The 22,759-nt window shown below is 43.3% G+C and overlaps 1 protein-coding gene across 1 annotated transcript; it reads right to left on the minus strand.

Moving 5' to 3' along the window:
* Positions 1-536: 536 nt before the first annotated feature.
* On the minus strand, positions 537-7,108 carry LOC123117825 (uncharacterized). The gene is made up of 7 exons (XM_044538500.1): positions 6,874-7,108; positions 4,742-4,828; positions 4,381-4,626; positions 4,107-4,274; positions 2,296-2,349; positions 2,037-2,183; positions 537-960 (listed from the first exon to the last, which is right to left on the minus strand). The coding sequence occupies exons 1-7, from the start codon at positions 7,045-7,047 to the stop codon at positions 592-594; spliced, it is 1,245 nt and encodes a 414-aa protein (XP_044394435.1). The 5' UTR covers positions 7,048-7,108; the 3' UTR covers positions 537-591.
* Positions 7,109-22,759: the final 15,651 nt, after the last annotated feature.

Consider the following 22,759-nt stretch of genomic DNA (forward strand, 5'->3'; position numbering starts at 1 on the left):
ACCACACTCTCCATGGGACCAGAACTGGCGTGACCGACGCCGGTCACCACCACACGGAGATGGCTTATTGTGCCAACAAGAGCATGACGAGTCACTCGAGTACGTGCGCGCAACGGCGCCGCAGGCGGCAGTGACATGCATGCCTGTCGCCGTTGGTGCTGGTCCTCGCGCAGAATGCCGGCGACACAGGCCTTTGCAATTAGCAGGAAGGTGAGAGCCAGGGGCAGCGTGGCACGGTGTGTGGCAGCTATGCGCAGTGCGAAAATGGATGATGATATGAACCACACCACGTGGAACATGCCCGAGCTGCGACGACACCCGGCGCAGCAGCAGCCCCGACGAAGAACACGATGCCACGAGCTGGGACGCGAGCACCGCCGCTGAAAACGAATCATTTTTTTCCTCTAATTTTTTCACGCACGCCTTGCGTATATAAAGGAGAAGTGGTCGTAAACATTGCTGTGTGCGTTTCTTTTAATCTCGGTCGTTAATCTTTAAGGTTAACACAGATTTAACGGATGTAAAGAGATGACAGATGAAGAACCATGAAATCATCCTCCCTTTAATAATAGGTATAGAAAGTGGTACTCGTCATGGGCAGTTAGGGTTATTCCCAGGGCCACCATAGTAGATGTAAGTTCCCCAGTCGCCATAGTTGCCACTTTGCACATTATAGCAATTGTTCTGCTCAGTTATCAAGCCCACATAACTTGGAGGATTGAGACAGTTGGATGAATTTACCACTTGGATGTTCTTGATGTGACTCGCCTTACCGAACCCTTCATTTGGAAAGTGTCCACTACCCATATGTGTGGATGTTTGGCCGACATCAGGTGAAAATATCTCGCCACCCCACATAATAGTGGAGGCACTATGTGCCAAGTCAGAGAAGATGTACGATGGCCAATACCCAACATTATATCCTCCAACTTGTAGCCACCAATTACCCCCTGCTCGGTCCTACAAGGCAAAATTATATTACTATAGAATAAAACACAGATGATTAAACATGAGGAGGGAATATTGTTTAAATTCCGTAAGTGTTAAAATCAAGGCCGAAAAGGGAACACTAAAGGCCAGGGTGAGCTGACAGGGATGAGTGTTTTTGTTAGTGAGCTCATATATGATATGTATTATAGATGTGTAGTTTAATCAATTCGCGATTTAGAAGACTTGCATTGTAAAAATATGTTCCAAGAACCATGAGACTAAACCAAGGTAAATTATTTGAGCACTAAAATACTCGAGTCCGCCAATCAAACTGGAAAGAGACAGACTCAACCATCTATGTAACTGGAGAATCTACAACAACGAGACGTCCTCTTGATGATGCATGCAATCATGCATCTTTCTTTTGCGAGGAATGCAATAATGCATCAAGGGTAAAAGTACGCCCTTCTACGCTACCCAAGGATCATGTGGTGGTGCAGACATCCCATAAAATTCACAAGATGTGTAACCGTTAATTGCAAATAAATGTAATATTAAAATGTCTTACCTGCTTTACCCTAGTTAAGTATGTGGCTCGTATTTATATGTCTCAACACTAACTGGGTAAGGAGTAACTTGATAGAGCCCTTGTTCAATAGCTAGCATGACATTATTGCATTTGTGGACAATTATTAAACGTGCATGGGACAACGTCTACTCCATTATTGAGCCAAAACAGAATAAGGAAACATAGTTTCCCAAAGAACAAGAGGTTGGCATGGATTCTCTATGCCAACTCATGAATTTGATATTTCATGCTTAATGTTGGAGTGTAAGTGAACATACGGTTTTTGGATTGAAATTGCCGGTGCATGCAACTCAAAGCAAGTGGTCTCGAGTTTAAATCCTAGGGGATATAATAAAATAAAAATATTTAGTAGACTCCTATTTGAACATTTCGGTGTAAGGGAACCTGCACATCATGGGGAATATTAAAGTATAAGTGAATTTCCCCTTTTCCCCTATAGCTTCACCATTTTGATTGAATTGGTAGGCGCACACAACTAAAAAAAATTATGATTGGAAATCTTATTCTATTTCGTTACCTTCCAAACTAAAATATCGATGTCATATTGTGTGCCACCATAGGTGGATGTTGGGGAGATACTGCCGCCAATTGTGATTTGATTGCTTGTTTGGATGAACCCTGAGCATAATAGGTTGTAACATCCTGTAGTTTGATACGCATCGCGCTACAATATTCCATACGACAGAAAGTTAGTATTTTAGTATTATTCCAAACCTTAGGAAAGGTCTCAATACTATCATTTATCAAGATAAAATGGAATATGAAGTTTATCTTACGGTCCAGTAGATGAAGAGTCTCGTATTGGTATCACCATATAGATTTGGATAAACCTACAATATTTGTAGAGAGCATAAGGCCATTAGGCACAATGAAAGATAAGGCACAACTGACTAGACCATTACAAAATGTTTTTGACTTGTATAATAGCTATGTCTAAGCATGACCACATGGGATTTATTAATTAGGTGGAAGAGATAATTGATACACGCACACACACATACACAAAGACGGAGGGAGAGAGAGAGAGAGAGAGAGAGAGAGAGAGAGAGAGAGAGAGAGAGAGAGAGAGAGAGAGAGGTTTTTAGGTTGTTTATTTGCTACAGCAAACAAAAACAAGCAAGAATAAGTCTTTGTAGACAACTTGTTTCTCCCTTCCTTCCATTGCAATTATCTAAATACAGTGTGATGCCATGCCAAAAGGGCACCAATATGGGAAATGCCCATGGAATCTCGCTCTTTTTAGTCCTTTCTCCAAATTCTTTATTCCAATCCCTCGATAGTTGCATCTTATCCCTTCAACACATGTGATGGCTCATAGAATTTTGGTTGCTTGTTTGTTTAGTTGAGTCCTTTTGAATGTTCACGCTATACATGCTTATATATCTAGTAAATTCCTTTATAATATTGATGATATAGTTTTCCTATAGCACTTAATAGTGTCAAAAATAATTTCACACGCCTAATGTACCTCACGAGTCCATGAACCCATGCTCCCACAGGGGCATAAGAGACTTAAGTATTTTATAAGATATAGAAGAATTGGATGTTCGTGGATAAAATTTGAGGTCCATGGCTAATCAAATTTCTTATCCTTTTTTTTCACAATCTTGTATATATACCATGCAATTTTATCCTGATAAAGAAGACTTCTATTACAAACTATTTTTCACATCTTGATTGATAGCTTTTCCAATTTGCATTCCGGCCCTTTATGTGTTTTACATGTGCTAATTTGAAAACTTAGCTTGAGTTATGTTAGCTCTTGTTGTAGCCATCCATCATGATTTCATCAGTTCAAATTTTGGCTTCCTAGTTTAATCCGCTATAACTTTATTCATCCATGTGTTTAGTTGAAACAAAAAATGTTAAGAAAAAATATATTATATTATGCACTCCACTATTGATTGTGTTATGAGCAAACATTTTAGCCAACACCATGGTAACGGAGAAGTTGTGTTTCCGCTATCAAAGAATGGTAAGTGGCATATGTAAAAAAATAAAGTTTTTGTGTTACAATGTAAATATGTACAGGAATTTAATATGAATATAATATATTATCTATAATTACTTTTTTTGGCCATATAAAGCATTAATATACTTTGACCTAAGTTGTTATTGTCGTTGGCATGTCATTCATTAAATATAAGAGGTAGATTAAATATGTTGACTATCATTATAGTAACCCTAAATAGTAATCTCAGTTACTTCAGGTCATGTTCACTAAAGCTTAGCAATTCATGAATTGTGATTACTAAATATTCCAATTGATTTAGTTGTGTGGTAAACTCCTTTTTTTATAATTAAATATTAATACAGGTTTTCTTTAATAATATCAATTGATAAAATGGGCATGTAGAAATAAAAATGTTATTTACGGTTTAAGATGTCTACATGTCCTTAGGTATTAGAAAAAATGTTGCAAGCACAACTAATGAGAAAGAACAAACTTTACGAATGGACAACCTAGTCTAGCTCATTCTTATGCTCTGGCTCTTTCAAAGCACATATATCATGCACAAATGCTAAAAGGTTGAGTTTAATAGATCTTTTATGATGGTGGATTTAACGTTTCCCTCTGAGGTCTCACCTGCCATCCTACTTCAATGGTATTGAGGTTGTTGCCATTGTAGGAACCCGCAGTGATCCAAAGCTGTGTTAAGCTGAAGTCATTGGCCCTGGCAATCGCTGGTTTCCACATATTGAAGGTGCCTTTGCTCCCGTAGCACTTATCGTACCGTGCAGATGCGGCGGCATACTGCTTAATGGGAGAGAAACAAAGTTAAATGTGTAAATATGACAATAACAATAGTACCAATCTAAGAAGAAGATTATTAATCATATATTCTTAAATGGTGTTTTACCTGGTGGCCCCTTAATATATTGGGTGTGTTAGTGTCATTGATTGGATTGACAAGTGGTATGCTCCTAGGCATCTTCGTGCCAAACCTCCTAACTGAACTGGCCCTCAAGACATGCTCCTCCTTGGTCCTTCGTATTGGTATGGTGTGCTCAGGGCACTTTCCATTTTGATGCCATGTTTGGGTGATTAGATGGGGTGTGATATTGGAATGATGTTGCATGCCTTTTGGGTTGTAAGAAGGACACATCTGAAAATATGACAATAACCGAGTGATATCCTGATACGTGAGTGTGATATTATGGGGCACTGCAACTTCTTATAATCAATCGTTATATGAAAATGAAAAATGTGCCAAGTATTACCTGTATAGTATGGTTCTTGAGGAGAGGATGGTCGAATGCAGGTTGTTCGCTGATATGCACACAATCTATGATATCTCCATCCGGGCTCTGTTAATTTCTAGGAATTAATTATTGTAACAAGATAGGAAAAATAGATAATAGTGCAAACAAACTAGAAAAAATTAGATCTTTCCTACATTCTACTTATGGACAATGAATAATATAGAATAGGATAATGTGATTTGTTTTTGGTGACTGCATAAAATATCTATTCGTTGTATTCATTTAATTTTGTTAAAATGAATAGGGTTCAATATATTAGATTAAATTCATATGTTAGTAAATATAACAAAAATCGGACACGCCTCTACCCCGCCCTCGACGGCGACTACACCGGCCATCTTCGACTGTGCGACGAGGTTTGGCAGGCGACGCTCCGTCCGACGCTGATTTAATGCCACTCCGCTCGCACATCCACCGCAGGCCGTCGCCGCCACTTCTTCGAGCGGAACCGAGCCTACGGCTACACACTAAGCGGGCTTCACGCATGTCGCTAGTCAGTGCGCTGGTTCGGCCGTGGTCCTCGCTGTTCGTGCATGCACGTTAGTTGGTCATGCAGCGTCCCGTGTGCTGGAGGCAGCTCGCGTGAGTACGCGTCCACGCTTCTGCCGCGTCAGGCTGCCAAACGCACGTCGTCCGGCCTGATCAACCGCACCTGTGCGCGTCTGTGCCGAATTCCGTAAAGATCGTCAATGAGTATGTTCACCGATCGAGCAATGGATTGTTACTGTGTCGTCCCATCGGTTGCAGCACCGCCGTTCCATGGTATTTCCTACGCATGCATTGTTCCGCGTGCTGCCGCTGCGTTGCCACTCAGGTCGTAGTGCCGCGACCCGCGGTCCACCTTCGTCTCATGGTCGTTCGCTTCAGGTCGTCCCCATGGCTGCACCGACCTTTCCGTTGCCGCTGCGTTGCCTCATCAGGCCTTAGAGAGCGTGGCACGCGGTCTTCGCCGCCTCACCATGGTTCTTCCCGTGGTTGCACCGACCCGCATGTTGTCGCTGCATCGCCCCTTTGGGCCATAGTGCCGCGGCTCGCGGTGCACCGCCACCCACCGTCCCGGTGGCTGCACCGACCCTCGGCGGCTGCTGTGTCGCCCCATTGGGCCGTAGTGACCGTGGCATGCGGTCCTTGCTGCCGCCCTGAGGTCTTCCCCGCCGTTGCCCCAACCCGCGCGTTGCCGCTGCATCACCCCTTCGAGGCGTAGTGACGTAGCACGTTGTCCACTTCGCTGTCCACGCGCATCGACTTCTGTGTGGTATGCGCCGCAACACCTTCCTTGGCGTGAGAACGTAGCGTTTGCACCTGTGTTCGTCACGTTGTCGGGTTCTGCCTTGCCTACTTCGAGCACCTTCGCCACTCTCCTAACCTAGCCGCCGTCGCTCTTCTTTCCGATCCACATCGATTACCTCGACACCGGCCACCCCGACTCGACATCGACCACGGCGTCCCTCGCACGGCTTCCTCGACCAAGGGTACATCATCCTACGCTCTCGGGCTACATCGACACCAGCGTAAAGGGCTATCACCTCGCTTGAGCAACTCGTCGGTTTTCTCTACAGTCAATGCGTCCGCCACGCGACACCGTCTGTGGTGCTACCGTTTATGACTGCGGGGGATATCAGTCCATCGGCTGCTATTCTGTTCAGTCTAACCGTCCACAACGCTTTGTTGTTCGCAAAGCTACCACTACGGTCGCGGGGATGTTAGATATATATTTTGTAGTTAGAGATTGCCTGGGATTAGATAGAATATTTCCATCTTATCTCTAGGAGGTGTCTTGCCCTTCAACTCTTGTGCTCAATATATACTCGCACTCGAGGTTTGATAATATATACATTGTGTTACGCCAATCCTTCTCTATCCCTTCTACATTCCCGATTTCTTTGCATGCAACTGCATGGTTTGTAAGACTGAGAGACGCTAAACACTTACATGAACACGCAAGCTAATGATAAACAAGGATCAAATAAATGCAAGCTACTCCAGTTAAACATGCATGTGTGCTGAGCAACGCATAACACCAGAGAAGCAAGACTTCCATCGTACAAGCAAACCGAACGTGAAAGTAGGCGGCACAACTACATATGTACCTGAATGCTTGCGACAGGAGGCTTATTGAGCCGCCTGAGGAGGCTTCGCACCTCCAGCCTCCGCTGCACCAAATTCCCGGCTGACATCTTCCGGGCTGCCGTTGGCCGGCCCTCCATGAAGAGAAACGTAAGAGCCACAACGAGCGCGACCAAGCACGCTCGCGCCGCCGCCATTGTGCTGGCTATCTGCAAGCCTGTTGGTGTAGGTTCTCCTAGATTCGGCTGCCGTGCTATATATGAGTGATCGAGAGGAGGCGGAGCGTCCCGGCGTTTTATATAGGGCCAGCCGAGAGTGCAGACGATCGACGTCTCCGTCGGCCTTGTTAGAATACGTATAGGACTACTACTAGGAACTTGGAGTCCATGATGTACACGGCCTTGATGGCCATGACGGAATCGGTCCGTTCTGTAAACGATCTCTGGTCGTGGATCGATCTATTGCAATATAAATATACGGCAAGGGAACATCACGCCTGAATGAATCATCTCTTGTTTCTTACAGGCTTGACCTCGCCACCCTATATTTTACTTGCGGCCGTTAAAGCTTCACATGGTCGAAGAGCTTCAAATGGAGTGAGCACTCACATTATCACAGTACAAAATCGTAGCTCAGCGAGGAGGGCGATGAAGCTCAATGAGAAACTGGCGAAGCCAGCACGACTCAGCCACAAAGTTAGCGACCGCGCGGTACTCTGCCTCGGTACTGGATCGGGACACGGCGTGTTCTCGCTTGGAGGACCAAGAGACGAGGTTGGAGCCGAGGAACACGCAGCAGCCCGAGGTGGCACGACGGGTGTCAGGACAGCCGGCTCAGTCGGCATCACTGTAAGCAAGGAGAACATGCGAGGATGAGCGGTAGAGCTGAAACCCACAGTGTGTGGTGCCACGAAGCTAGCCAAGAACCCGCTTAAGCAGCTGGTAGTGACCATCCATAAGGGCATGCATGGCATACGAAAGATCAGGACGGCGATAGTGTGTGGGATCGAAGTAGGGCACCCCATGAGTGGCGGATATTTTACTACTAGTGTCGACAGGGATAGAAATGGGCTTGCAGTTAAGCATGCCGGCGCGATCTAAAATCTCAAGCGCATACTGCTCCTGAGAGAGGAAGAGACCAGCAGCGGAGCAGTGCACATTTACCCCAAGAAAGTGATGGATATCACCGAGATCACTTATGAAGAACTCACCGGCAAGGGAGTCAAGCGACTGAAGCAGGCTGGTGGTACTCGCGATGAGGATGATGTCGTCGACATAGAGCAAGAGATAGACGGCAGAGGTGCCATGGTGGAGAATTAAAAATGAGGTGTCACACTTCGAGGACCTGGTTATAACAGACTAAGAGACAAGCATCAATATAGTGTGTAGATCTACAACGTTACAGTTCAACAAACGGGACACATTGGAGACATGGGCGCAGCCAGAGAAGGACATGGATATCCATAGGTACACCCAATAATTTTGGTAGAAGCCCCTCGTTCTGTTAGGTCTTCACGTTTTCCTTTTTTTTGAGGATAGGTTTATCTACGGACGCATGGAGACCTGACAGTTCTAGAGCTATGGGCACATTGAAGGCATTGAGTATGGCATTTTTTGTGGAGTATTATTCCGAAGTAAATTTCTATGTGACTACTTTGTTTATCCTACTCCAAATCATACATAGATCTTCGAGTTAGAGCTGTGCCAAATTGGATTTTATTGCAGTCCTTTCCACCACCTGCTACTTTACAAACTTAATTTTAAGAAATATTTTATTGTTTTCATTGAAAACATCTAAAATAATAATTAACCAAAGTTTGAAGTGGTTTATGGTATGTAGACATACAATATTTACAATATACCAAGTATTAACAATGAGAGCTAGATGGTAACACTACTACACAAACTATTTCCAGTGATGTCTTTTATTTATTTATAGGCTAGATGCAATATTTTTTGTCCCGTCTCTAACTAGGGGTTATGAAAACCGCCTTATTTGTAGTACCCTAGAATTCGTCATAGTAACCGGTTCAATTTACAAGGGCGATTCGTATGGTGGATCACCCAATAGAAATGGAATCAATTTCTAAGTGTAAATGCAGAAATATATCTACAAAAAGGGCCAAAAATAGAGAACACTGCCGTGTGCTAGCATCTACCACACTTAATTACAACAATAGTTCAAAGAATGTTTTGAGCTGGTGTCATTTCTGGCCCCTACGAACTTTTGGAGCTAGAACAATGAGCCCATTAAAGGCATCCATTTGGGATTTTTCTTTTTTGCTATTCTGCTAATGTGTATGTTTATCCACTTTGTTTTATCTTTAAAACTCCAAATCATGCATGAAATTTCGAGCTGGAGAGCTGCTTTCCAACAAATACTACTCTCCATCGATCATTTATTTCCAAATTATGAAGCGTTTGCGCCATGGGATCCCGAGTCACAAATCGTCTTCAATGTTGTGGACAATATGTTAGATGTCTTCACTTCATGGGCTAAAATGGATGGGCAAGTAAGTGGCATGACACCAAACCTAATGGACAATGGGGTGTCCGTCCTTAAAGATGCGGACCTGGCATGGCCAAGACATTTGATACGAAACTAACATTATACCTCTGTGTGCAACTCTTTGGCCTCAAGATCAATGTCCACACGAGACAGCACAACTACTTTGGTAAGGCCAAAGAAGTTGAGAGTCTATATGTGCAACATGGTTGTGAAATTTCCTCACTCCCATTTTGATATTTTGGTATCCCTCTCCATCATTTTAATACTCTGAATAAGGAGTCGAAGGGTACTAAGGACCGGTTTGAAAAAAGCCCAATTGTTTAAAAGTATTGAATTCATGCACCGACCAGTTACTCAAAAGTCTAAACCGATGAAGAGAGACGGGCAATATGTTTCAACACCCCCTCACGTCTAGGCTTATTTAGTTCGTACACGTGGGATCGATGTAGACCTCAGAATATTTTTTACGATATTGAGCTTGCAGGTCTTGAACTCAAGACCTCTTGACACGGTTACCATAATGAATTCATGCACTGACGAGTTGCTCCAAAAGTGTGAACTGATGGAGATAGATGGGCAATGTATTTCGACGAAGGAAGCTCACTTCCTACTAGGGTGCCTTATCCTTATTAAAGTTATTGTCACTTAGCTATTGTTTACGTTGTACTCCTTTGAGATATCTAAAGGGGCAAGGAAACTATTAAATTAATACATGTCCATGTTTGTTCTTGCAAAGTGTCGGACATAAACAATGGAAAATATTAAATTAATACTATAATACCCTTTACCAACTAATGACAAAGCCAAAAATTAACATTCTAGAAAAGGTAAGACGAAAGTCATGGAGGATTCTCTGGTACAGGTTTTTTGTATTAGTCGGGAGTGGCCAGGACACACGATTTTGGGAAGGCACCTAGCTGGGGGATTGATACTCACTAGCAAAGGGTGTATTTTGTAGATATTTTCAATAACTAAGATTGTCAAACCCAATGAGTAGGAGAAGAAATTAGTTTGTGGAAATAAATAGGATGATGCAAAAGCCACCAACTAAGTGAAAATCATGTGTTTGATTGATTCCATAGTTGTAAGTAATTAAATGACAATAAAAGTTAGTTGAATGCAGAAGTGACAAATGTGCTTAGGAAGACTAGATCGTTCTCAGGGTTGTGGAATATTGGCATAGATGTCATGTATTTGATTGTTTGATCGGTGTCATGCGGATAGAGCTTAAGCTAAATATTTTTAAAATTCACGGTGAACAATTTTTAAAAATTAAACAATGTAATTTTCTAACTATATATCAATTTTTACTTTCTGTATTGAATATAGCTGACAAAAAACAAAATTCTCCCGCTGGAAAAAATAGAAAGTAAAGGAAAAAACATTTAATAGTCCGGTACTGTGATGTATGCCTTGAGTCAAGCGGTTTGTCCATCTCACACGAAGCAAGATGCAATGAAATCACTAATTAAGGAGCACCCTTTGCCGATGTCACAAGTGGTGGACTACATCTGCGCCACTTATTGCAACCTGGGAGTCTTGGTTGGATTTCTACCAAGGCATCGGTAGGATGGAGGGTTTTGTGTGTGTCGTTTTTTTATCTACATCGTCAAAATGAAATATCTCTTCAAGGCACCGACCGATTTTTCCTAAATAGAAAATTCCAAAAAAGGTTAAATTTATTCCTATCTCAGTCCTTTTGGTTTCTTCTTGATATTCAAAAAATAATATAAATATTTACTCATTCATTTCTATTATGTTATGGTTGCTATACTTTAGGTTTTAGAAAATCAGAATAATATCTCTTCATCGCTTTGCTTTCTTATTCCTTATTATGCGTTATGAAAAACACAAAAAATATTTTCTCTTGTTCTTTTTACCCTTTGCTTTTTCTCTTTGATTACTTTTGATTCTTCTCTTTGCTTCTTTTTGGGTCATGTGCCATTTATTACTTCTTGTCTTGCTTGAAAAAAATATGAAAAAGATTTCTCGGCTATATGTTCATTTCATTTGTATCATGTGCTTTGAATAATAAAAAAGGCTAAAATATTTGCCATATCGTATCATTTCTAAGTATATGACAAATGAAGAAAACCTAAGAAGATTTCTTTGTCTTCTTTGTACAATTATTTTGCATTCCAGACACTAGTGCATAACCGGGCAATAGCACCGGTTCATAAGGCCCTTTAGTGCCGGTTTAGTAACCGGCACTAAAGTGTGGGCACTAAAGGCCCCCCCCCTTTAGTACCGGTTCAGCATGAACCGGTGCTAAAGGGAAACCACGTGGCACGAGCCAGCTCTGGGGGCCGGGAGCCCTTTAGTACCAGTTGGTAACACCAATCGGTACTAAATGTTTGTGGGTTTTTGTTTTATTTTTTATTTTTCAATTAAATTTGTTTTATCAATTTAATTTAGGATTGTTTTACGTTATAATGAGTTGTAGTCGTCGTCATCATCATCATCATCATCATCGCATATTAATAAATAAATAAACTCTAGCTAGCTAAAAATCATCGTAGTCATCATTAATTACCACTATTTAATCATCATAGTCATTACCGCTAGCTATCTAATCATCACCAACACTGGCTAGCTTAAAGAAGAAACATTCACTTTGTAACAAAAGCAAAGATATCATCGAGTTCAACATAATCATCACCAACATCGAAGTTCAGGACAATACGGACATGAGAGAGGACAAGTACTAATTAAGAGCATGAACTAGCTACTCCTGCTGCTCCCTCTCAGGTAGAATAGCATAGAATATGTATAGCTCTCCTGATTCATCATAATGGAGCATGCAGATGAATCTATCTCCTAATCTTGGGTTGCGCTTCTCCTTGCTGCCCCCTATTACTTCTCTGCGATCGTTAACAATTTTGCTCCAATCTTTCACTATTAAGCATTCTTCGCTTTTAGAAATCCTGAATGCATTCATGTGCAATGTAGGAAATCTTGGTCGTAAGCTAACCATTGACATGCGACCTTTTGTCTCGATCCACTGAGGCACACTGTCATCGGAAGTCCCTGTTGAAGAACATCGTATAGTAATTAATATACTAAGCAATGAAAGTTTAGCTTCAAAAATAATGTATGCAAAAGATGCACTAATTAAGGACAAATAGTTAAAATCTTACCATCTTTCGATTATAGATGTGACCGTAGTTCAATAGATCACCATTGGTCGCACGTTTTGAGTACTAACATTTCTAAGTTCAGGAAAAAAATTGTCTTGACAGTATTAAGATCCTCAAGCCATGAAACATAATGACTTATCTCCTCGCAGTTTAGTTGAGCCCCGGGGCAGTAGTAGGTCCTGTCTACCAAGCGCCGGACATTTTTGCTTGAACCGAAATAAGCTGACAATACAAATTAGTTGTCAACTATTTTTGAATAAACTGTATCAAAGACATAAACATATGCATGCATGGTTGAGAAAAACTCACATGATGGTAGAACTGGAGGCGTTTGCACATCGACCTAGATGTCTATATTACCTTCAATATCATCTTCCGGACGAATATCAAAGGTGATAACCATCTCAGGCTCAAATGCATAAGCCTTGCATAGTGCTTGCCAAGTTTTGCATTCAAAATGGGTGTATGTGTCTCCATTATATAATTTGACGTTGAAAGTATACCCATGCTCCGTCTTCAAGTAAACTCTCTTTACCTCCATATCATCTATAGCACTAAAACCTATCTTATCCAAGACAAAAATTCTTACATGGCAGGGGATGCGCTAGTAGAATAGTGAAAATTTAAAAATATAAGTTGAAGCAAATGAAGCATAAGTCATGCTTTAAAATTATAAGTTGAAGCAAATGAAGCATAAGTTTTGCATTCAAATAATAACTGCCGTTGTGACTTACTGTATCCACTTCGAATGTCTCATTCAGCTTGATGCTGAAGCGCCTACCATCAACAAGGAAATTTCTGTCGCACAGGCCGCGCTGGTCTTCACAGTGTTCGCACATAATGAAATCTTTTTCGTCGTCAGATGACATTTCCTATATGTTCATATAGGTGAAACATTAAACACTTATTACTATCTAACATTAATTAATATCTAACCAATTCAAATATATATCTAACTATATTCATCTCTAACAATTGACATTACTATATATTTAACTTTCCTATCTAATTCATCTAACATTCGACATTAATCTAACATTTATATAAACTCAAAATATATAAAAACATTAAATAAACAGAAAAACTATTTCGACAATTATATTAATTATTCAACTAGTTATATTAATTATTCAACTAGTTCAAATCTCAAATACCTAAATAAAGTAGTTATATTAATTATTCAACTAGTTCAAATCTCATATACCTAAATAAACTAGTTCGACAATTTTCTTACTAAAAATAAACTAGTTATATTAATTATTCAACTAGTTCAAATCTCACATACCTAGCTAAATTAATATCTAATTAAATTTTCTAAAAAACAGAAAACAGAAAACAGAAAATAAGTAAAAAAAATGTGCGTGCGTGTGTGTGTGTGTGTGTATATGTGTGTAGTGTGTGTATGTGTGTGTACGCCGCTCCATACGCCGCCGCCCTGTACGTACGAGCAGGGGCGCCGGAGTACGGGGCGGGGGCGCGGCGGCGTACGGGGCGGGGGCGCCGGCGCGCGCGCGGGTACGAGAGACGTACGGGCCGGACCGCGGCGACGACGACGGACGGCGGTGGGGACAGCGACGACGGGCGGCGGCGGGGACAGCGACGACGACGACGGACGACGGGCGACGGGCGGCGACGACGGGATCAAGCGGCGCGCGACGATGTCGCGAGAGGTTGGAGACGAAGTATGGAGATGTAACTGAAATTTTCGTAAGTGCTATATATATAGGATGGGCCTTTAGTACCGGTTGGAGCCACCAACCGGTACTAAAGGCCAACTTTGGCCAGGCCAAGAGGCGGGAAGAGCAGGCCTTTAGTACCGGTTGGCGGCTCCAACCGGTACTAAAGGGTGGTCTTTAGTACCGGTTGGAGCCACCAACCGGTACTAAAGGCCTCGCGCTGCCACCCCAAAGTTTAGTCCCACCTCGCCGGGCGAAGGGCAGCCGCACTGGTTTATAAACCCAGCCGCGGCTACCTCTTTGAACTCCTATATATAGCAGGCTTGTGGGCCTAAATTCTGCACGCTGCCCTGTGAGTCTACTGGGCCTTTAAGGCCTGTAACTGCACGCTCGCGGCCTAGCAGGCCCACAGGGCAGCGCCCCAATTTTTTTTAAAGTTTTTTTCTTTTCTGCTTTATTTTCTTCTATTTATTTCTGCGTAGTTTTTTGTATAGTTTTTTCTTTTCTGTTATATTTATTTTCTTCTATTTATTTGTGAGTAGTTTTTCATCTAGTATGCCAAAATTCAACATTTTCAGAGTTCATTTTGTAGTGATTTTCAATTTCACGATCATTTTGTAAACGATTGAAAAATAGGAAATATAATTTTTTTTCTTTTCTGCTTTATTTTTTCTTCTATTTATTTCTGAGTAGTTTTTTCTTTTCAATTTGCAGGTCATTTAGTTCTCAAAACAAATCATTAAATGCAAGAAAAATAATAAATGAAGGCATAAACGGTTGAAAGTTGATACCGTCGCTTTGAATGGTGCATACTTAACGCAAAAAATATAAGAGCATTTAGATCATGCTCTTATATTTCTTTACAGTCTAAATTGTCAATATGATCTTATAACATCAAAAATACTTTGATCATCGATGATCTTTGTGTGTACAATCTGAATTGTCAATATGAGTCATCAACGATTTATAAACCGATCAAGACTCATATTGCGGCCACAAATTCTACACATAGAGTTCAATGAAGACCAAGTGCTTGTGATAATTTGAGAAATAACATATTTAAGGTGGTAAAAGGCTTGTTAGGGGAGCGAGGTGGGACTAAAAACAGCTTGCCATAACCTCATTAGTACCGGTTTGTGGTACGAACAAGCACGAAATGGTGATGGTGGGGCCGTAGCCTGACCACAGGCGGACACAGCCTCTTTAGTACCGGTTCATGGCATGAACCGGTACTGAAGGTTCACCACGAACCGGTGCTATTGATTGCCGCCACGAACCGACACTAATGTACATATTAGTGCCGGCTGAAATTCGAACCGGCACTATTGTGCTTCACATTTGACCCTTTTTCTACTAGTGAGATTAGAGGTTCTAGTTCATGGTCACGGACACACTTGCATATTTTCTTTTGGAAATTATTCATTTGGATCAAGGGAGTAGTAACGATGAAATTTGGTGATTGATCGTGAAGGGAAGAATGATATGACCATCCTACTTCACTCATACGAATGGATTGCCAATATGCTTATTTTATATATCATGCATTCGCATGGGTGCACATTTTGAGGGGTTGACATTCTACGCTTTCTCATGCTAAAATATTTACCGGCTAGAGAATCATGTTGTAGTAAATAAAGGCAGTGAGTGGATTGAGTTAAAAAATAAAGAGTGAGGATAGCTTATGATTTTCTGTTGAGTCTTGGTGATTGACTTGACAAATGTTCATTAAAATTTCAGTATTGAACATATTTTTTCTTAAGGGGCTCCTCGGCCGACATTGAAGCGATTTGATATCTGATCACGTGGCTATTACTGCACACATTTGATAGCCATGATGTCGTGGGTTTGTCACGGCAGATGTCCTCGTGAAAGGACTTAGTCGTGGAGCCATCGCTACGGGTTAACTTGAAGGGGTTAAGGCGGACACAAGGACACGAGAGTTTATACTAGTTCGGCCCCTTCGATGAAGGTAAAAGCCTACGTCTAGTTGTGATGGAATTGATGGGGTTTCGATGACTAGGGAGCAAACAAGCTTCGCCTAAGTCTCGAGTTGTGGTTGTCTGTCCTCAAACCGCCACCGGGTCGTCCCCTTATATACATGGGTGATGCCCGTCGGTTTACAGAGTCCCGACGCCGGTTCATAGATGTATCCGGCTCGGTCTCTACTATTCCTAACTTACAATACAAGTTACATGCTGATGCCGGTTTACAACTACAGGTATGAACCGGCTATGGGCCATAAGCCCTCTACTGCCTACTTGGGCTTTAATATGTTCAACTACTGATGAAGTTAACCCGGCCTGTCCTGGCCGGTTTACCCTTAGCGGTAATATCCCCAACATGAGGCCCCAGATTGATTTGAACAGGTTCATGTCAATCCTTAGCCAATAGAAAACTTCATCTTCTGCGTCTTGTATAATCTGGTGAACCGTCGTGATGTCATCTTCTCTGATCGTCGTGAACCGGCATGACGTCACCTGTCATAAAGTTATCCATGGTATCTTTTGTTTAATAGATCTGCGAGAATCGAGGCGGCAGCTCCGCTTCCAAGCCCGCGGCTCCTCAATTTTTGCGCCTAACACATGTCCCTTGCCTGATAAATAGGCCCGAGGGGTCATTTCTTTTTCCCCTTCAGTCCTTTCCTCTTCGTCTTCCTTGCACTGCCCTGCCTCAGAGCTCCGCCGCCGCCGTCGACTTCAGCACCGTCCTTGGCCGCTGCATCAACCTGAGCGTACCAGAACACCGCGGCGACCTTCCTTTTCTTCCTCAGCTCCGGTAAGTCTTCTTTCCTTCCCCGCGTAGATCTGTTCTAGGGTTCTTGTGTTCTTCAGTGTTCGTCAGTTGCTTCCTGTTCATATAGCAGTCTTCAGACAAACCTGCAAATCTCTGTTCTATGTAGCGGTAATTTTTACCATCCGTTTGTCCTCACGCCTCTCAAGGCCATAGATCTATCTGTATCTTTGCTCATGGATTCAGCATCTGCTCCTTTTTAAATCTTGAATTTTTACTTCTTTTTCTGAACATGCTCCAGATCCAAAACTGTTAAGTAGCACTGTGAAACCTGTTTTCACCGCAGTTCTGAGTCTGCATCATTTTTAGACCGGGCGGTTTAGCTTTGTAGAAAAAATGGATGACTTGGCATATACCATTAGTCCCCTTACTGAACCGCCAGGATCTTAGCTAAGTACTGCCGCTTTACAGAACTCCGGTTTATGGATAACTTCTTCCGGTTTAACAATGAATGCATCAGTACATATCCTTCCAACATATTCTTGAACCGTTATTAATGTTTTGCAGATTGCACCATGGCCAAGCAAGTATATGAGTGCAACTGGGTCCCTTCTCGAGTGACCGAGACGCAGCTAGAGAACTTAGTCAAAATTGGCACTTTGGGCGAAAAAGATGTCATTCACTGGAGGGTCCCTGGCCCGGAAAGTTCTCCGGAACCCAAGGATGGAGAAGTTTTTGTTTTTGCTGACCATCTGGCCCGGGGCTTCAGTGTTGGTGAACGTTGCAGAAAATTAAAAATTTTCCTACGGTTTCACCAAGATCCATCTATGAGTTCATCTAAGCAACGAGTCAAGGGAGTGAGTTTGCATCTACATACCACTTGTAGATCGAGTGCGGAAGCGTTCAAGGGGATGGTGATGAGGGAGTCGTACTCGCCGTGATTCGGATCACCGATGACCAAGTGCTGAACGGACAGCACCTCCGCGTTCAACACACGTATGGTACGGACGACGTCTCCTCCGTCTTGATCCAGCAAGGAGGAAGGAGAGGTTGAGGAAGGTAGCTCCAACGGCAGCAGGACGGCGTGGTGTAGTTGGTGCAACAGTACTCCGACAGAGCTTCGCCAAGCACGTACGGAAGAGGAGAGGTGTTGGGGAGGGGAGGGGCTGCGCCTTGGCTTGTGTATGCAGCCCTCCCCTCACCCCTCTATTTATAGGGGGAAGGGGCAAGGGGGGCCGGCCCCTCTAGATGGGAATCTAGAGGGGGGGGGGGGGGCGGCGGCCAGGGAGGGGTGGCTTGCCCCCCAAGCAAGGGGGGCGCCCCCTTCTAGGGTTCCCCCCAAACCCTAGGCGCAAGGGCCCAAGGGAGGGGGTGCGCCCAGCCCACCATGGGCTGGCTCCTTCCCCCACGCAGCCCAAGTGGCCCCCGGGAGGGGTGGCCCCTCCCGGTGGACCTCCGGAACCCTTCCGGTGGCCCCGGTACAATACCGGTACGCCCCCGAAACTTTCCGGTATCCGTTTGACAACTTCCCATATATAAATCTTTACCTCCGGACTATTCCGGAACTCCTCGTGACGTCCGGGATCTCATCCGGGACTCCGAACAACATTCGGTAATCACATACAAGTCTTCCTAATAACCCTAGCGTCACCGAACCTTAAGTGTGTAGACCCTACGGGTTCGGGAGACATGCAGACATGACCGAGACGGCTCTCAGGTCAATAACCAACAGCGGGATCTGGATACCCATGTTGGCTCCCACATGCTCCTCGATGATGTCATCGGATGAACCACGATGTCAAGGATTCAAGCAACCTCGTATACTATTCCCTTTGTCAGACGGTATGTTACTTGCCCGAGACTCGATCGTCGGTATCCCAATACCTCGTTCAGTCTCGTTACCGGCAAGTCACTTTACTCGTACAGTAATGCATGATCCCGTGACCAGACACTTGGTCACTTTGAGCTCATTATGATGATGCACTACCGAGTGGGCCCAGTGATACCTCTCCGTAACACGGAGTGACAAATCCCAGTCTCGATCCGTGTCAACCCAACAGACACTTTCGGAGATACCTGTAGTGCACCCAGTTACGTTGTGACGTTTGGTACACCCAAAGCACTCCTACGGTATCCAGGAGTTACACGATCTCATGGTCTAAGGAAGAGATACTTGACATTGGAAAAGCTCTAGCAAAACGAACTACACGATCTTGTGCTATGCTTAGGATTGGGTCTTGTCCATCACGTCATTCTCCTAATGACGTGATCCCGTTGTCAATGACATCTGATGTCCATAGTCAGGGAACCATGACTATCTGTTGACCAACGAGCTAGTCAACTAGAGGCTTACTAGGGACGTATTGTAGTCTATGTATTCACACATGTATTACGATTTCCGGATAATACAATTATAGCATGAATAAAAGACAATTATCATGAACAAGGAAATATAATAATAATGCTTTTATTATTGCCTCTAGGGCACATTTCCAACAGTCTCCCACTTGCACTAGAGTCAATAATCTAGTTACATTGTGATGAATCGAACACCCATAGAGTTCTGGTGTTGATCATGTTTTGCCCGCGGAAGAGGTTTAGTCAACGGATCTGCGACATTCAGATCCGTATGCACTTTACAAATTTCTATGTCTCCATCTTGAACATTTTCACGGATGGAGTTGAAGCGACGCTTGATGTGCCTGGTCTTCTTGTGAAACCTGGGCTCCTTGGCAAGTGCAATAGCTCCAGTGTTGTCACAGAAGAGTTTGATCGGCCCCGACGCATTGGGTATGACTCCTAGGTCGGTGATGAACTCCTTCACCCAAATTGCTTCATGCACTGCCTCCGAGGCTGCCATGTACTCCGCTTCACATGTAGATCCCGCCACGACACTCTGCTTGCAGCTGCACCAGCTTACTGCTCCACCATTCAACATATACACGTATCCGATTTGTGACTTAGAGTCATCCAGATCTGTGTCGAAGCTAGCATCAACGTAACCCTTTACGACGAGCTCTTCGTCACCTCCATAAACGAGAAACATGTCCTTCGTCCTTTTCAGGTACTTTAGGATATTCTTGACCGCTGTCCAGTGTTCCTTGTCGGGATTACTTTGGTACATTCCTACCAAACTTACGGCAAGGTTTACATCAGGTCTGGTACACAGCATGGCATACATAATAGATCCTATGGCTGAGGCATAGGGGATGACGCTCATCTCTTCTTTATCTTTTGTCGTGGTCGGGCATTGAGCTGAGCTCAATCTCACACCTTGCAGTACAGGCAAGAACCCTTTCTTGGACTGATCCATTTTGAACTTCTTCAAAATCTTATCAAGGTATGTGCTTTGTGAAAGACCTATGAGGCATCTCGATCTATCTCTATAGATCTTGATGCCTAATATATAAGCAGCTTCTCCAAGGTCCTTCATTGAAAAACACTTATTCAAGTAGGCCTTAATGCTGTCCAAAAGTTCTATATCATTTCCCATCAAAAGTATGTCATCTACATATAATATGAGAAATGCTACAGAGCTCCCACTCACTTTCTTGTAAACGCAGGCTTCTCCATAAGTCTGCATAAACCCAAACGCTTTGATCATCTCATCAAAGCGAATGTTCCAACTCCGAGATGCTTGCACCAGCCCATAAATGGATCGCTGGAGCTTGCATACTTTGTTAGCGTTCTTAGGATCAACAAAACCTTCCGGCTGCATCATATACAGTTCTTCCTTAAGATGCCCGTTAAGGAATGCCGTTTTGACATCCATCTGCCATATCTCATAATCATAGTATGCGGCAATTGCTAACATGATTCGGACGGACTTAAGCTTCACAACGGGAGAGAAAGTCTCATCGTAGTCAATCCCTTGAACTTGCCGATAACCCTTAGCGACAAGTCGAGCTTTATAGATGGTAACATTACCATCCGCGTCCGTCTTCTTCTTAAAGATCCATTTGTTTTCTATCGCTCGCCGATCATCGGGCAAGTCAGTCAAAGTCCATACTTTGTTTTCATACATGGATCCTATCTCGGATTGCATGGCTTTGAGCCATTTGTTGGAATCCGGGCCCGCCATCGCTTCTTCATAGTTCGAAGGTTCACCGTTGTCTAACAACATGATTTCCAGGACAGGGTTGCCGTACCACTCTGGTGCGGAACGTGTCCTAGTGGACCTACGAAGTTCAGTAGCAACTTGATCCGAAGTACCTTGATCATCATCATTAATTTCCTCTCCAGTCGGTGTAGGCACTACAGAAACATTTTCTTGAGCTGCACTAATTTCCGGTTCAAGAGGTAGTACTTCATCGAGTTCTACTTTCCTCCCACTTACTTCTTTCGAGAGAAACTCTTTTTCCAGAAAGGATCCGTTCTTGGCAACAAAGATCTTGCCCTCGGATCTTAAGTAGAAGGTATACCCAATGGTTTCCTTAGGGTATCCTATGAAGACGCATTTTTCCGACTTGGGTTCGAGCTTTTCAGGTTGAAGTTTCTTGACATAAGCATCGCATCCCCAAACTTTTAGAAACGACAGCTTAGGTTTCTTCTGAAACCATAATTCATACGGTGTCGTCTCAACGGATTTAGACGGTGCCCTATTTAAAGTGAATGTGGCTGTCTCTAGAGCGTATCCCCAAAATGATAGCGGTAAATCGGTTAGAGACATCATAGATCGCACCATATCCAATAGAGTGCGATTACGACGTTCAGACACACCGGTACGCTGAGGTGTTCCAGGCGGCGTGAGTTGTGAAACGATTCCACATTTTCTTAAGTGTGTACCAAATTCGTGACTTAAATATTCTCCTCCACGATCTGATCGTAAGAATTTTATCTTTCGGTCACGTTGATTCTCTACTTCATTCTGAAATTCCTTGAACTTTTCAAAGGTCTCAGACTTGTGTTTCATCAAGTAGACATACCCATATCTACTCAAGTCATTAGTGAGAGTGAGAACATAACGATATCCTCCGCGAGCCTCAACACTCATTGGACCGCACACATCGGTATGTATGATTTCCAACAAGTTGGTTGCTCGCTCCATTGTTCCGGAGAACGGAGTCTTGGTCATCTTGCCCATGAGGCATGGTTCGCATGTGTCAAATGATTCATAATCGAGAGACTCCAAAAGTCCATCAGCATGGAGCTTCTTCATGCGCTTGACACCAATGTGACCAAGGCGGCAGTGCCACAAGTATGTGGGACTATCGTTATCAACTTTACATCTTTTGGTATTCACGCTATGAATATGTGTAACATTACGTTCGAGATTCATTAAAAATAAACCATTGACCATCGGAGCATGACCATAAAACATATCTCTCATATAAATAGAACAACCATTATTCTCGGATTTAAATGAGTAGCCATCTCGTATCAAACGAGATCCAGATACAATGTTCATGCTCAAACTTGGCACCAAATAACAATTATTAAGGTTTATAACTAATCCCGCAGGCAAATGTAGAGGTAGCGTGCCGACGGCGATCACATCGACCTTGGAACCATTCCCGACGCGCATCGTCACCTCGTCCTTCGCCAGTCTCCGTTTATTCCGCAGCTCCTGCTGTGAGTTACAAATATGAGCAACGACACCGGTATCAAATACCCAGGAGTTACTACGAGTACTGGTAAGGTACACATCAATTACATGTATATCAAATATACCTTTAGTGTTGCCGGCCTTCTTGTCCGCTAAGTATTTGGGGCAGTTCCGCTTCCAGTGGCCCTTCCCTTTGCAATAAAAGCACTCTGTCTCAGGTTTGGGTCCATTCTTTGACTTCTTCCCGGCAACTTGCTTACCGGGCGCGGCAACCTCCTTGCCGTCCTTCTTGAAGTTCTTCTTGCCCTTGCCC

Source organism: Triticum aestivum, chromosome 5B (genome assembly GCF_018294505.1).
Source record: "Triticum aestivum cultivar Chinese Spring chromosome 5B, IWGSC CS RefSeq v2.1, whole genome shotgun sequence".
Lineage (NCBI taxonomy): Eukaryota > Viridiplantae > Streptophyta > Magnoliopsida > Poales > Poaceae > Triticum > Triticum aestivum.

Excerpts from the sequence above, each read along its gene's own strand:
- LOC123117825 (XM_044538500.1), bottom strand. The coding sequence starts at position 7,047 with ATGGCGGCGGCGCGAGCGTGCTTGGTCGCGCTCGTTGTGGCTCTTACG. Across the intron at positions 4,829-6,873 it reads CTCCTGTCGCAAGCATTCAG|AGCCCGGATGGAGATATCAT; the intron begins GTACATATGTAG and ends AGAAATTAACAG. Across the intron at positions 2,350-4,106 it reads CCATTGAAGTAGGATGGCAG|GTTTATCCAAATCTATATGG; the intron begins GTGAGACCTCAG and ends CAAATATTGTAG.